General features: G+C 34.8%; 1 protein-coding gene across 3 annotated transcripts in view; it reads left to right on the forward strand.

The window, feature by feature from the left end:
• LOC105303240 overlaps nucleotides 1-10,355 on the forward strand; it is a 33,180-nt gene extending 22,825 nt beyond the window's left edge. For all 3 annotated transcript variants that reach the window (XM_023522368.1, XM_011376733.2, XM_011376751.2), the window contains 2 exons: nucleotides 1,099-1,189; nucleotides 10,027-10,355. In XM_023522368.1, coding sequence (XP_023378136.1) covers nucleotides 1,099-1,189; nucleotides 10,027-10,143 — 208 coding nt within the window. In that variant the 3' untranslated portion in view covers nucleotides 10,144-10,355. The remainder of the gene's footprint in view (nucleotides 1-1,098; nucleotides 1,190-10,026) is intronic.
• Nucleotides 10,356-16,401: the final 6,046 nt, after the last annotated feature.

Here is a 16,401-nt window from a genome sequence, read left to right on the forward strand (position 1 = left end):
CACACACACACACACACACACATACCCATTCTGTTAGGTTAAGGTCACTATGGAATTAACAATTTAAATAGTTTAAAAAGAAACTAGTTCAACCAAAAGCTAATCATATAACCAAAGCTCAGCCAAAATGTAAGGACAAGTGGAATGATACTAATATAGGAGTTAGTATATGGGAAAACAGAAATATATCATAATAGAAAATGTGTACTCAGGAAAGGCTCAGGCTTCAGCTATAAGTTAAATCTCATTACAGAGTAACACCCAGATTGTAGACTAATTGTTAGCTTAAAAGGTGCCTCAATGTATTTTTTCGGTAGTGAAACAAATATAACTATTACAATGACAGCTTACCAGAAACTGCAAGTGCTATTTTGAGAGCCACGCTTAACCATGCCAATACATTTGGCATTCGTATTAATTTGTAAAATGTGTCATTTTTAAGGAACCACATCAAAACAACAAACAACTCTAGCCCAAACACAGTGACATTTATTATCAAACATTTCTATGTGATTTTAGATCTAGCCCGAGAAAAAGAACATTTGTATCATTTTGCCTAATGAATTCCAGAATGTACTGAACTTATTAACCATTGCTATAACTAAAATAAGTACAGATGACACTGTTGCCCATCTGCCCCACTACAGGGGATGCATATCCCTGCTTTGCTTAGCTATTGCTCCCTAGGAGTGGGGTATACTCTCAAGACTCAGCGTAGAAATCCAGTTCATGGAACCAATTTTAATACACTTCATAAAGAATTTAAGGGACTTTGACTGCCGATCCAGCTTTGACTTCTGTATCAGTTCTAAAATTGAGTTTTGGCCTAATTCGCAATACCTTGTAGTAACCCGAATCACCATCTTGTTAAATCTCTTCAATACTGTAACTTTACAATTTTACCAACACCCCTTCAGAAGCTGAAGAATTTACCAATTTCTAGTAAGCTGCTGCAGTCCTATTTCCTGCAGGCAAACATTTTTGCCCATCTGGATTTCTAGACACCACCTGTGCTGCATTTTCTTTTGTCATCTTCATTCTTAAAGAATTTTCAGTGTCTGGTAAAACCTAACATATAAAGTTTCTAATATGTTTTAGAGCCTGGGAATATATCAGCCATAATGTAAGGAAACAAGGATCATTATTAGTGACAGTACCAAGTCTTGAAGAGTCTCTCTCAGGTCTTCAGGTACGTTAAGCTTATTTCCCATATTTTTATTGTCAAAACTTTTCTCCTGCTTTTTTTCTGGTAGCTGTTAAATATTCCAGAAATATTCTGTCTGAATATAGTGACAGATGATAGAAAGAATAGCAAGATCTTAATGGCTTAAGAACTGCTTTGTGTTTTGTTAATTGGCCTCAGGAGATCTGAAATTGTAATTCTTGATACATATTCCTTTGTTTCTCCACCCAGTTTTTCCAACTGTGGGGTTACAGTTTTAGGTTAACAAATGCTTTTAAATGTAAGAAGCTTTGAAAACCCACATCATAACTTTTTCCCATAGGACAAAAGAAACAGAATTGTTCAAAGTTCCAGAATCAAATAAGTAGACTGGAAGCCCACATGCAGAGTTTGGAACCTAACACAAACCACATCTTTGTTCCTTAGATTCTCCACATAAAATTTAATAATAAAGTGCAACCCAATAAATGACTCTTATATAAAGGTTAGTTAGTATTTATAAAGCTCTTTGAGATACAGATGAAAGATACTGTTATATTTCTTAATAATTATCATTTTAGTAGTGCTTTCCTTATATATAAGCACTGCCAAATTTGTTATCTATTTCTTCCTTTAAAAAAACTAAACAATTATCAATAATACCTTCTTTAAAAAAATGTCAGTCATCTAAATTACAAAAGTAATTTGTTTGCCATAAAAAGGGAAATAATCCAGAGATGCATAAAGGAGTTAGTCTTCCCAGTTGCCCCCACACACACTTAATTCTTTCCTGTGAGATTGCCACCCCATGAGTAGTATGATCCTACCATACTTTTCCATACTCATAAATACATTTCTTTTAAAATATGTGGTCTCTGTGATTGGATAAAAAAGATATATTACATATATGTAATGGAGTATTACTGGGCCCTAAAAAATGAACTCTTACCATGTATGGACATAGAGTATATTATGCTGCATGAAATAAGTCAGAGAAAGACAAATACCATATGATCTCACTTATATGTGTAATCTAAAAAACAAAAGAAATAAAGAAAGAAAACAGAAACAGACTTAGATAACAGAGAACAAACTGATAGTTGCCAGACTAGAGCAGGATTGGGGGGCTGTATGAAAAAGGTGAAGGAATGAAGAAGTACAAATTAGTAGTTACAAAATAGTCACGGGGATTTAAAGTACAGCATAAGGAATATAGTCACTAATATTGTAATAACTACATAGAGTGCCAGGTGGGCACTAAACTAATCAGGAGGATCACTTTGTAAATTATTTAAATGTCTAACCACTATGCTGTACACCTGAAACTAATATAAAGTAATATTGAATGTCAACTCTAATTTAAAAATAAATAAAATTTTTAACTGTGGTCTCTGATTTATAATTTCTATATATTGAAATAATTCAGTGATTTTTTAGAGATTTATTGATTTATTGACTTTTTAATATATACATATATTTTTTAATTTTAAAAAGTTAGACATTTAAACAATCCATGAAGTGATCCTCCTGATTACTCTATCACTCATTTGGTGCTATATACAATCCTTACAATAATATTGACTATATACCCTATGCTATCCTCTGAATCCCCATGACTGTTTTCTAACTACTAATTTGTACTTCTTTATCCCTTCCTCTTTTTCACACAGCCCCCCCAAATCCCTCCTATCCAGCAGCCATCAGTTTGTTCTCTGTATCTGTGAGTCTGTTTTAGTTTGTTCGTTTCTTTTGTTCCTTAGATTCTGCATATAAGTGAAATCATATGGTATTTCTCTTTCTCTGTCTGACTTATTTCACTCAGCATAATAACCTCTAGGTTCATCCATATCATTGCAAATGGTAGGATTTTATTTTTTTAATAGCTGAGTAGTATTCCATTTTATATTATGTACCATAATTTCTATATCCAGTTGTCTATTTATGGGCACTTAGATTGCTTCCATATCTCGGCTATTGTGAAGAGTGCTGCCGTGAACATAGGGGTGCACAGATCTTTACGAACTACAGTTTTGTTTTTCTTTGGATAAATACCCAGAAGTGCAACTGCTGGGTTAAAAGGTAGTTCTATTTTTAAGTTTTTGAGGAACCTCTAACCTATTTTCCAGAGTGGCTGTACCAATTTGCAATCCTACCAATAGTGTACGGAGGTTCCCTTTTCTCCACATCCTCGCCAACATTTGTTGTTTTTTGATTTATTGATGATAGCCAATCTGACAAGTGTGAGACAATATCTCATTATGGTTTTAATTTGCATTTCTCTGATGATTAATGACCATGAGCATATTTTCATATGTCTATTGACCATCTGTATGTCCTCTTTGGAGAAATACCTATTCAGGTCTTCTGCACATTTTTTAATTGGATTGTTTGTTTTTGTTGTTGTCGTTGAGTTATATGAGTTCTTTATCAATTTTGGTTATTAACCCCTTGTCAGATGTATCGTAGGCAACTATCTTCTCATTCAGTAGGTTGTCTTTTTGTTTTGTTGATGGTTTCCTTTGTCGTGCAAAAACTTTTTAGTTTGATGTAGTTCCATTGTTTATTTATTCTTTTGTTTCCCTTGTCCAAGGAGATATATCAGAAAAAAAAAAATTGCTAATAGCAATATCAGAAAGTTTCCTGCCTGTGTATTCTTCTAGAAGTTTTATGGTTTGAGGTCTTACATATAAGTCTTTAATCCATTTTTAGTTTATTCTTTTATATGGTTTAAGAAGGTGGTCCAATTTCATTTTTTTGAATGTATCTGTTCAGTTTTCCCAATACCATTTTGTGAAGAGACCATCTTTACCCCATTGTATATTCTTGCCTCCTTTGTCATAGAGTAAATGGCCACGTAGGCATGGATTAATTTCTGTGCTCTCTGTTCTGTTCCACTAATCTGTGCATTTGTGTTTATGCCAGTACCATGCAATTTTGATTACTATAGCTTTGTAGTATAACTCTACTATATTAGTACAGTGATACTTTTAGCTTTGTTCTTTTTTCTCAAGATTGCCATGGCTATTCAGGATCTCTTATGGTTCCTTATGAGGTTTTGGATTATTTGTTCTAGTTCTCTGAAAAATGCCATTGGTGTTTTGATAGGGATTGCATTCAATCTATAGATTGCTTTGAGTAGTATGACCATTTTAATGATGTTGATTCTTCCTACCCATAAGCATAGAATATGCTTCCATTTATTTGTATCTTCTTCATTTTCTCTTTTCAATGACTTGTCGTTTTCTGAGAACAGGTCTTTTACTTCTTTGGTTAATTTGATTCCTAGGTGTTTTATTGTTTTTGATGTAGTTGTAAATGGAATTGTTTTCTTAATTTCTCTTTCTGAAAGTTCATCATTGGTATATAAAATGCAACCAACTTTTGAATATTAATTTTGTATCCTGTTACTTTACTGAATTCATTGATCAGTTCTAACAGTTTTTTGGTGGAATCTTTAGAGTTCTCTATAAAGAGTATCATGTCATCTCCAAATAATGACAGTTTTAATTCTTCATTTTCAAGTTAGTTGCCTTTTATTTCTCTTTCTTGTCTGATTGCTATAGCTAGGACTTTTAATACTATGTTGAATAGAAGTGGTGAAAGTGGGCATCCTTGTCTTGTCTCTGATTGTAAGTAAAACACTTTAGCTTTTCCCCATTGAGTATAATGTTAGCTATAAGTTTGTCATATGTGGTCTTTATTACGTTGAGGTATATTCCTTCTAGTTCCACTTTGCTGAGAGTTTTTATCATAAATAGATGCTGGATTTTGTTGAATGGTTTTTTTTTTGCATCTATTGATATGATCATATGATTTTTATCTTTCAATTTGTTAATGTGGTGTATCACATTAATTGATTTGCAGATATTAAACCAAACTTGCATCCCAGGAATAAATCCAACTTGATCATGGTATATGATATTTTTTAATATATTACTGAATTCAGTTTGCTAATATTTTGTTGAGGATTTTTGCATCATTTGGAGATGTTGGCCTATAGTTTTCTTTTTCTGTACTGTCTTTGTCTGGTTTCGGAATCAGGGTAATGGTAGATTCATAATAAGAGTTAGTAAGCCTTCCCTCCTCTTGAATTTTTTGGAATAGTTTGAGAAGAATAGGTATTAATTCTTTTTTGAATATTTAGTAAAATTCACTTGTGAAGCCATCCAGTCCAGGACTTTTGTTTTTTGGAAGTTTTTGGATTACTGATTTGATTTCATTGATGATAATCGTTCGGTTCAGATTTTCTCTTTCTTCTTGACTCAGTCTTGGGAGATTGTATGTTTCTAGGGATGTATCCATTTCTTCTAGATTATCAGTTTGTTAGCATATATTTGCTCGTAGTTCCTTATAATCCTTTGTATTTCTGTGGAGTCTATAGTTACTTCTCTTTCATTTCTGATTTTATTTATTTGGGTCCTCTTGTTTTTTTTTTTTTGAATGAGTCTGGTTAGAGGTTTATCAATCTTGTTTATCCTTTCAAGGAACCATCTCTTGGTTTCATTGATCTTTTGTATTTTTCTAGACTCATTTATTTCTACTCTGATCTTTATTATTTCCTTCTTCCTACTCGGGGTTTTGTTTGCTGTTCTTTTTCTGGTTCAAGTATAAGGTCAGACTGTTTGAGATTTTTTCTTGTTTCTTAGGTAGGCCTGTATTGCTATGAATTTTCCTCTTAGGACTGCTTTTGCTATGTTCCATAGATTTTGAGTCGTTGTGTTTTCATTTTCATTTGTTTCTAGGTATCTTTTGATTTCTTCCTTGATCTCATTAACTCATTCATTGTTTGTGTATTTTCTAGGTTTTTTCTTGTTAGTTGATTTCTACTTTCATATCACTGTGGTCGAAGAAGACACTTGATAGGAGTTCAATCTTAAATTTATTGAGTCTTGTTTTGTGGCCTAATATGTGGTCTATCCTTGAAAATGTTCCATGTGCACTTGAGAAGAATGTATATTCTGCTGCTTTGGGGTGAAACACTGAAAATATCAATTACATCCATCTGGTTTAGTATGTCATTTAAGGCTGCTATATCTTTATTGATTTTCTGTCTGGAGGATCTGTCCATTAGTATTCATGGGGTGTTAAAGTCTCCTACTATGAAAATATTACTGTCAGTCTCTCCCTTTATATTGGTCAATAATTGCTTTGTATATATGGGTGCTCCTATGTTAGGTGCATATATCTTTTCTAAGATTATGTTCTTTTGTTATATTGATCCTTTTTTCACTATGTAATGCCCTGCTTTGTCTCTTATTCTAGCTTTTGTTTTAAAATCTATTTTGTCTGATATAAGTATTGCTACCCTAGGTTGTTTTTCATTTCCATTTGCATGAAATATCTTTTTCCATCTCTTTACTTTCAGTCTGTATGTGTCATTTGATCTGATGTGGATCTCTTGTAGACAACATGTGTATGAATCTTGTTTTCTTAATCATTCAGCTATCCTTTGTCTTTTGATTGGAGCATTTAACCCATTTACATTTAAAGTGATTATTGATAGGTGCATAGTTATTGCCATTTTATTATTTGTATTTATGGGGTTTTTTCTGCCTTCTTTTTACAGAAGTCCCCTTAACATTTCTTGTAATTCTGGCTTGTTGGTGATGAATTCCTTTAGTTTTTTCCTGTCTGGGAAGCTCTTTAGCTCACCTTCAATTTTAATTGATAGCCTTGCTCGGTAGAGTAGTCTCAGTTGTAGGTTCTCATTTTTCATGACTTGGAATATTTCATGCCAATCCCTTCTGGCCTGCAAAGTTTCTTTGAAAAGTCAGTTGACATTCTTATGGGAGTACCCTTGTAAGTAACTGGCTGCCTTTCTCTTGTTGCTTTTAGGATTTTCTCCAACCTTTGGCATTTTACTGATGATGCGTCTTGATGTGGGTCTGTTTGGGTTCCTCTTGTTTGAACTCTTTTCACTTCCTGGACTTGTATGTCTGTTTCCTTTGCCAGGTTAGGGAAATTTTCTGTCATTATTTCTTCAAATAGGTTCTCAATTCCTTGCTTTCTCTCTTCTTCTGGTACCCTTATGATGTAGATGTTGGTATGTTCACTGTTGTCTCAGAGGTCTTTTAAACTTAACTCATTTTTTTTTATTCTTTTTGCTATTCTAATTGGGTGTTTTCTGCTACCTTGTCTTCCAACTTGCTGATTCGGTCCTCCACTTCATCTAATCTACTGTTAATTCCTTCTAGTGTATTCTTCATTTCAGTTATTGTATCTTCATTTCTCACTATTCTTCTTTACGGTTTCTCTCTCCTTTTTTATACTTACTATCTCTCCATTGAAGTCCTCACTGAAATCATATGTTCTCCCCTGAAGTTCACTGAGCATCCTTATAACCAATGTTCTGAACTCTGTTTCTGGGAGGTTTCTTGCCTTCATTTCATTTAGTTTTTTTCTGGAATTTTTTCCTGTTGTTTCATTTATGGCATATTTCTTTGGTTTTGTTTGTTTTTTTTTTTTTTCATTTTCATTGCCTCTCTGTGTTTGTTCCAATGTATTAGGAAGATTTGTTATGACCCAGGCTTGGCCACGTAGCCTCATGTAGTAGGTATCCTGTGTGGCCCAGTGGCACAGTCTCCCTGATCACCTGCGTCAGGGGTTCTGAGTGTGTTCCTAGTGTAGTTATGTGTGTTCTCCTGTCGCAGCTAAGCCTTAATTGCTGTTAGCATGTCAGTGGATGGAACTGGCTCTTGGCTGACTGGCTGTGAGGACTGGCCACACACACAAAGTATGAGCTGCTACTGGGGGCTGACCCCACGGAGTGGGATTCATCCCAGTGGTCTCCTGTACCTGTTGAGGCCACCCTTTGCATGTGCTGCTTGTGGGGTTAGTCAGGTGATGTTCTGTTGTGGTCTGACGCTAGCCTTCAGGTGCGTTGGGTCTGTGGCCCTTTGCGAGGGGCTCCTGTGTAGGCCAAGTTCAGCCTCTGCCTTTGATTGCTCGGGACTACCCAATAAGAGCTACAAAGCAATCTGTGGATGCTTGCTTCCTATGCTGGATCTGCAGGCAAATGTGAAAGAGCACCCTGTGAGCCAAGGTCGGTTTTCCCAAGTACTGGGTCTCGGGCGGCTTAGCAAAAGGACCAGTGCATCTCAAGGCTTGGGGCTGCCTGCCAACTGCCTATATGACTCTGCAGCTGGAAGAGCCATTGAGTGGTATGTGAGTTGGGTGGGCGGAGACCCACGGAGTCACCTGGGTAAAGCCAACGAATTTCACCCGGCCAATGAAGAGTCAGGTTTCATGCCAGTGATGAATCTGCGGCTTCCTATAAAAGCCTCAGATTGCAGCAAAGCCAGCCACTGTTCTTCTCAGGCCCTCAGACCCCCATGATCTGCCCAGAAGATATTGCAATTCAGGCTGGCACCAGTGGCTCGACACCAAAAGTCCCCCTTGAAATGTGTGGGCTGTGTAGCGGCTACGAGAGCTGAGGACTGCTGCCTGCCAGTAAATATGCAGCCCGGGAAAGCCATGGGGTGGGGCTGGCTGCCCAGCAACAAGCCTCCTAGGGCAATCTGTGGGCTGGGTGGGGTGGGGCCCCAGGGAGACACCTGGTGGAGTGGGGCGATCTCACCCGGCCAATGCGCTTCAGAATCGTCCTCACTGGGGGAGGGTTCAGTACAAGCAAGATGGCACCCACCTGTAGACTGCCCTGGAGGGGGGCCCGACAAAGGATTAATGGTGGCTTTCCCTCCAGCCTTTACACGGCACCACATATCTCAGTCTTTCCCCATGTCTCTCGTGCCTCCTGATCTGCTGACCCTCCACCAGAGCCCCGAGTGAGTGTCTACGAGCGAGTGAGTCTATTTGCAGGCCCTTTAACAGGACGTCTGGGTTTTCAGGTGTTTTCCATCTCACCCAAATGACGAGAGTCCTCACTGGTTTTTACTGTCAGGTTTTATGGGACATTCTCTTCCCAGGACTGGAACCTGGGTTGGGCAACGCCTGTGTGGGACAAGGGCCCCTTGATCCTTCAGGGGGGCTTCTATAACCACACACTCCCTCCCGCTGCTCAACCGCCAGATGCGGGTGCAGGATGAACCTGCTTCACGTCTCCACCCCCTCTACCAGATTGATGTGGCTTTTTCTTTATACCCTCAGACGTGTGTGTTATGATCAGCTAGACTTCAGGTGATTCTCCAAGTTGTTTGTTTTATAATATGGATATAGTTTTAACATGATCATGGAAGGACGCGAACCCAGCTTTTATCCAGTCCACCATCTTGACAGAATCTAGTGATTTTTTTTTTACCTACCAAAATAACAACTTTTACACTAAATACATAAATTTGTCTAGATAACCATCGGAAATTAATATTTATGAAAGCGTCCCTATACATAAATTCTTGAATAACTTTATTGCTGCCCTGTTCAGTGAAACTTCTTTAACCAGATATATATCCATTGGTGGCTCCAGAATTTCTGTGTCATTATAACTCAGGTTTGCAATGTGAAGGGAAGGGCCTAATGAAGGTTATGGAGAGTGATTAGCCCCATTCATGTAACCCCTTAGTACCGGCACTATGTATATATGAGCAGTTTTTCTGTGTTCTCTGTGTATTCCCATTGTTGTTTTAGTCTTTTATTGTTTAAACCAAATGATAATTATTAAAATATTTACATTAAAACAATTATTCTATTCTGTATTTTCTTTATTCTTTTAAGTTCCAAAATCAGAGAAAATTAAGTCCCTGATTCAACAGACCATTTAGTACAACAAAGAATTGTTCATGTGGCACCATGTAGCACTTAATCCTGCTTATTGTAATAAAAATGTTGTGCTTGACACTTAGTCATGATGTCTTCCAGAGAATAGGATTATTCTGCAGTTTTCATGTTTGTTTATAATCTTTTTTTTCCAGATTAATATACAGTTATCTCCCTGGGTTGAAGAAGTACCACTGAACTATGATGTGTATCCAGAAAAGGATATTGACAGAGAAGCTCTTGAACAAATACATTTATATAAGATTCTCTAGCACTGAAATAATCCTACCCCAGTGTAATGTTTTGTTGAGTATATTACAAAATAAGGAAAAAGAAACATAACTCCAATACCCTAACACATATTTTTTCTCTATATTCCTTTCTAGTCCTTGTACATATGTTTACATATTTATAAATAGTTGCATGTGTATATACAGCTTTGCTTGATTTGTGTGGTAATTTAATTAAAATGTTTATCTGAAAATTTGTGGTTTTCCTATGGTTTCTTTTATTCTGTTAAAAATATAGATATGTTTTTCTTTAGTCACTAACTCTCTGTATACCAAGTCCAGATATGACCAAAAAAAGAAGTAGTTTCTATCAAAAGAGAGGGTAGAAGGGAAGGTAAGTTACACTGTATACCAATTATTAGATCTCTATTCTGTAAGATTCCTTATACACTTTATCTGAAGAGGCTAGTACAAGAACTAAAATAAAAAATAATTATAGTTGCTAGGGAAAAGCAAAACTAGAAAGATAGGCTCCAAAATATAAATAGAGATTATATCTAGGTGGAGCAATTACTAGTGATTTATTTTCTTTTCTGTATTTTTTTTTTCATTTTTTTATAATGGCTATTTCTTTTGAAGTCAGGAAAAGAAAAAAAGTTTTAAAGAATACAATGATATATTAAAACTTGAACACAACTAGTTCCATTAATCTCATATTTAGTGTTATATTTAAATTACTTTTTAAAATTAAACTAACCCCCATTTTTAAATTGTAGAACGTTTTGGAGACATATCTATTGAAAGGATTTATCTGATATATTTTTTGTCACCACCTGCTTATGAAAAAGAATTTACAGTAGCAGTCAATTCTTTCGAAAGAAGGTATTGGTCAGTAGCTAAACAAAATGCTAAGAATAAAAGGTTTAGAACTTTACTGTTGATATTAATAAGTTTTTATATTTAGGATCTGGTAAAATATTGAAAATCAGAATAAATACTAGAATTCTAATAATTTCTTATTTACACAGGCATTACTTATTCCTGCTAACCCATTAAACATTCTTACCATGCTAGTCACCCAAAAAGAAGCTAAAGCAGAGTTGGGAAGTCACTAACAACTGGCATCTCAGTAAAAATTGGTGGATGTTGCTAGAAGGCTGTGCAGATTTTCTGAGGTTTAGAAAGATTTCTAGAAAAGGAGAAAAAGCTATTTAAAAATCTTTCTAAATAGTTTATAGCTTTAGTCATGATTATTTTATACATAATTAAATGTATTCATTAATTTATTACAAAACTTATATTTAGGCACCTAAATTTCAAACACAACAAACAATACTAACTAGCAAATAGTGAGACCATTACATAAGATACACATAGTAATCATCCATGAAAAAGATGAGTTAATTAGCAGTATGGCACATAATTGCATATAACAGCTATTGAATTTCACTTAATGCCACACCTATTCTTAAGCAGCTATATTTCCTAAACTCTGAATCCCAGTTGCCCTCGTGTTTATTTGACCGTTCCTCAGAAGCATGACTCTCTAAAGAAAAATATGTGGCTCTGGCCCTTGGTGAATGCCAGAACTCTTCATCTAGAATGCCCTGGACAGGACAGAAGAATTGATAACACTAGCAACACTTGGGACCATAATAGGAGAAATCTATTTGTAAACCTAGTTTCAAATGATTCAGCCTCTCATCTGTAAAATAAAAATAAGTATTCAGCTATCATTAGTGGAATATGGTCAAGAATTAAAAGTGATTTCCATAGATAACGTGATTAAAGTTACAGAAATAATGGGCAGTTGTTTAAATATTGTCACTGTTATGATTTTAGACATGTTGAACTATGGACATTTAGTTGATGGAATGGAAAAAAGTAAAGTCTAAAATATTGGAAAATATTCTATGTGATAGGAATATACTAATGTTTTTAAATAAATGCCTGAAGCAAATATTAGAACTACAGGATATTGAGGATATAACGGTATTAATATTTTATATATGGAATTATTTAACTTAATTTTTAAATGTCTTTATACTTGCCTAGAGCTAATTACTATCATTAAAAAGGCTAAGTTCTTTAGAAGAATTTTTGATGTTGGACGTTTGATACTTCACGCAATTTGTCACTCCTGAGCCTCAGCTGCCTTCTCTGCCCTCTAAAGCCCATGTATCATGCCTCAGAAGGCTCAAGAGGAAGGAAGGTAGTAGAGTATTTTCATATTTCAGCAGCCAAATAAAAAAAATACACAAAAAAAAACATTTTTCATATAGTATTACTTGTGCTCGAACAACTAAAAAACATTAAGTGTCCAAATTATTTAGCCTTTTACCTCATAAAATATTTAATAAATTTGATAAAAATTTGATAGAAAACAAAAACAAAGTTGCTTATTAGAACTTTAGAACTTTTTTCTGTCAATGTTATTTTAAAGTTACTTAACTTCACTGAGCTTCTCCAAGTTATTCACCTCTTCCTCTCATCCAACCTCCTGTCCCCTCTACTAAGGCAGACACCCTTGAGGGCCCACTGGAATGAACCAAGGCGGCAACTCTGGGAATGAGGGAAAAGAAAGAAGACCAGAAGTATAAAGGAGGGCCCAGCACTTTTAGGGAGATTACATAAATCCAGAAGTGAATAGTTTAAAAGTTACATTTATGAAGAAATACAATAAAAACAATATGGCATTACAACAAATTTAATAAGTCAAAAGATAAAAGCAAGAAATCCACTGAATGGAATCTTACACTATCAGCATAAAAAATAGTTAAATACTAAATATATGGTCAAAAAAAGAATGCTAACAGGCAAATACTAGGACAATAGCTTGAAAAGGAACCTGTGAAGAGTCTCTCTCTCTCTCTCTCTCTCTCCCTCTCATACACACACACACACACACACACACACACACACACACACACACACACACACGATATTAGCGTTGAAGAGAAGGTTTTGGGTGGAGCATAAAATTCCAAACATTTTTCATGTAAATAAGTAAGAATCTAGCTGGGAAAAAGACAAGTTAAGGATTTCTTTCACTGGGGACATGTTAGCACTATAAAAAAACTTCTGCTTTTAAGAGGAACACATTTCCCGGGTACAATATTAATGAAACAGACCTCAGAACTTGGGCTGCCGTTAACTTCCCTAGACTTGCCCAGCTGCCTTAAGCAACTCAACAGTTTCAGGCTGCAGTTTATGCACTTGTAAAATAAGTTAACATTTTTGTATCGTGAGTTTCACAGAATTATTATTTATATTGACTGAATGATAAACACCTTGAGATACACATATAGAAAAGCACATAAAATAGAATACAAATTGGAATTGATTGTAGTCTCTTAAAGAAGTGTCCCAAGAAAATTGATAGATATAATAATCATAATTGTATCAAAGATCCTCATTTCCAAGAGCACTGAAATTCAAGTTTCTCTTTGCTAACAATAGTGATCATCTGGTTGTTAAATTCTCTAAAACTTCTTGATTTTCCCAAATTTTTACTTTCTTTGAGGGAGATGAAAAAGAGAAAAATATGCTCAAGATAACTCCTAGGAATAAACTGAATATGAGTTAATGAAAATGTAATCTTGTAGCCTAAGAAGAAAAAAAATGTATGAAAAATTTCAACTGAATCTAATGGCAGGAAAAGATCACATGCTATGAAATCATTTCTTAAGCAGGCTCTATTAAACCACTTCCAAACTGACCTAAAACTGACATAAATCAGACAGACTCCTACTCCAGAAAGGTGATATATATTTCAATCCTGAGCCCTCGAAGGTTTTCATACCAAAACAAAAAAACAAAAACAAAAAAAAACCCACCTATAATTTATTGACACATATATTTATACACAATGTATTAGCTGTTGATTCTGTCAACAACCCAATGAAGTAGGAGCTATTAATCCCATTTAACAGATGAGTAAACTGAGTTTTAGTTAAGGTAAGAAACTTCTCAAAAATTTTACAGCTAGTAAATGGATTCAACCCTATTTTCTATCTGAACTCCAAAGCCTATGCTTTTTTGTTATACTGCCTCTATATTTTAAATTTCATAGCCTAATATTAACCACAAAATCAACAAATTCTAATGGAGAGAAGCCTCCTAATTTTCCCTTTGGATTCCTCATCAATATGAGACTGCTTGAGTTATTGTCAAATGTATGAGCTGCAGCTATGACTGATAAATCTGTGGGGCACTTAAGCCAGGAGGAGAAATGACAACTAGTTCAAAATTAGTTGTTTTTGAATAAAAGAGGTACAACATGGCTTTAATGTTATAATTGGTATTGCTTAATACTATGAATATACTCTCCCAGATGGAAATTAATAATATGATTCTATTTTTACATTGAAATTTACCTATATAGAAAGCAGGTTCAGTCTCTTCCCTTTTTTTTCCATTTACTAAATTGTTTATACACTGCAAAATAATAGCCAAACTTTTCAAAAGCAACTGAAGACAAAATATACCAAGATTTCAGCTTGCAGGCAGAAAGGAGACTATAAATGATTTACTTAAAACAATGACTCAGTTTTTGGACTTTAACTTTGTTTATTTTTCCTTTCCAAACATACATCATTATTTAGGTCAAACTGCAAGGTGCAAATAAGGAGAACCGTTCTTTCTGCTGGAAGATGAAGAATTTAAAGAAGCCTAGACTTTTAGAATTAGAAGGTAAGATACCTTAGTATTAACTACGCCAACTCCATTTTCTTGGAGAAAAAAAATTCTATTTGGAGCTTCTTTGCAAAGAGGGAAAAAGCAACTTCCTTAAAATATATCTGCATTCTGGCAACATGGGACCCACAATTTATGTTATAAAATGAAGCTTGAAAAGTTTCTTAGGTCGTTGTTGAGAAATTGGAACCTTCCTACATTACTAGTAGGAATATAAAACAGTGCAGATGCTTTGGAAAACAGTTTGGCAGTCCCTCAAAATCTTAAACATCAAGTTGCCACATGACCTAGCAATTCCACTCCTAGATAGTACCCAAGAAAAAGGAAAACATACATCCAACATAAAAACTTGTATACAAATGTTCATAATACATTATTTACAAAGGCCAAAAAGTGGGGTATAGGAAACAAATATCCATCAACTGATAAATGGATATATAAAATGGGTAAATGAAATAAAATTCAGAATAAAAAGAAATAAAGTAATGATACATTATACAATGTGGATGACTCTTGAAAACATCTAATTGAAAGAAGCCGGTCACAAAAGATTTTATGCTGTGTGATTCTATTTATATGAAAAGTCCAGAGTAGGCAAATCTATAGAGACAGAAAGTATATTAGTGTTTGCTTAGGGCTGGGAGGGGCTAGATGGAGGATGGGAAGTGACTGCTAATAGATAAGGTGTTTCTTTTTGGAGTGATAAAAATAGTCTAAAATTATTAGATTGTAGTTGTGCAACTCTGAATATACTAAGAAACATCAAATTGTACACTTTATATGGTTGAAATATTGTATAGTATGTGAATTATATCTCCGTAAAAATGTTTTTAAAAAAAGAAAATGAGGTAGAAAAAGAAAGTACCTTAGGTCATAAACAACATCTGTGGTTTTGTCATTGTAACAGATAACTATTTAGCATAACAATGTTTATATTATTAAATCGTAAAGTGAGAAGACTACCTATACTTTGACAAATACATGCTTGATTTTCAGAAAGCAAATAATTGCATAAAAAATTATGCTAATCTCTTTCTATACAAGAGACCTTTGTGCTAGGTCCAGTCCCTAAAGCTGCATTTCCTTCCTGCTCTCTCTTGCTGTGCTAGTAAACTTCCCTGAGACTGAACAACAACAACAAAATTATGCTAATCTCAGGTTCATTAGGAGAAATGAGATAATTTTTGTACTGTCATTTATTTTACATATATGTGAGCATAAAGTTATAACTCTGACAACACTGAAAACCACAGTCTTCTATTCCTCCTCTCATGCAAGTCCACTGTAGACCCTGGATGGATGTCCAGCATTTTCATAGCCTTCATAAATTTTTTAGCACTAAGGATAACTTTTACATTTATGGCTGTAGACATGAAACATGACCTGGAACATGTATGGGTGACAAAGATCTAAAAAAAAAAAAGCAAGCTGCCCAAAAACCAATGAGGCAGCATGCCCGAAAACAATGGAGTATGCTTTCCTTTTTCTTCTATATTTAGTAAGAGTTTGCTGGGAAATTGAACATAGGTACTGGGACTAGTAGATTTATATATATACTCAAATTGAAGGGTCAGAATAACTCTTGTATAAGGAAGAGGTGGTACT

The sequence above is a fragment of the Pteropus vampyrus genome, unplaced genomic scaffold (genome assembly GCF_000151845.1).
Source record: "Pteropus vampyrus isolate Shadow unplaced genomic scaffold, Pvam_2.0 Scaffold10, whole genome shotgun sequence".
Classification (NCBI taxonomy): domain Eukaryota; kingdom Metazoa; phylum Chordata; class Mammalia; order Chiroptera; family Pteropodidae; genus Pteropus; species Pteropus vampyrus.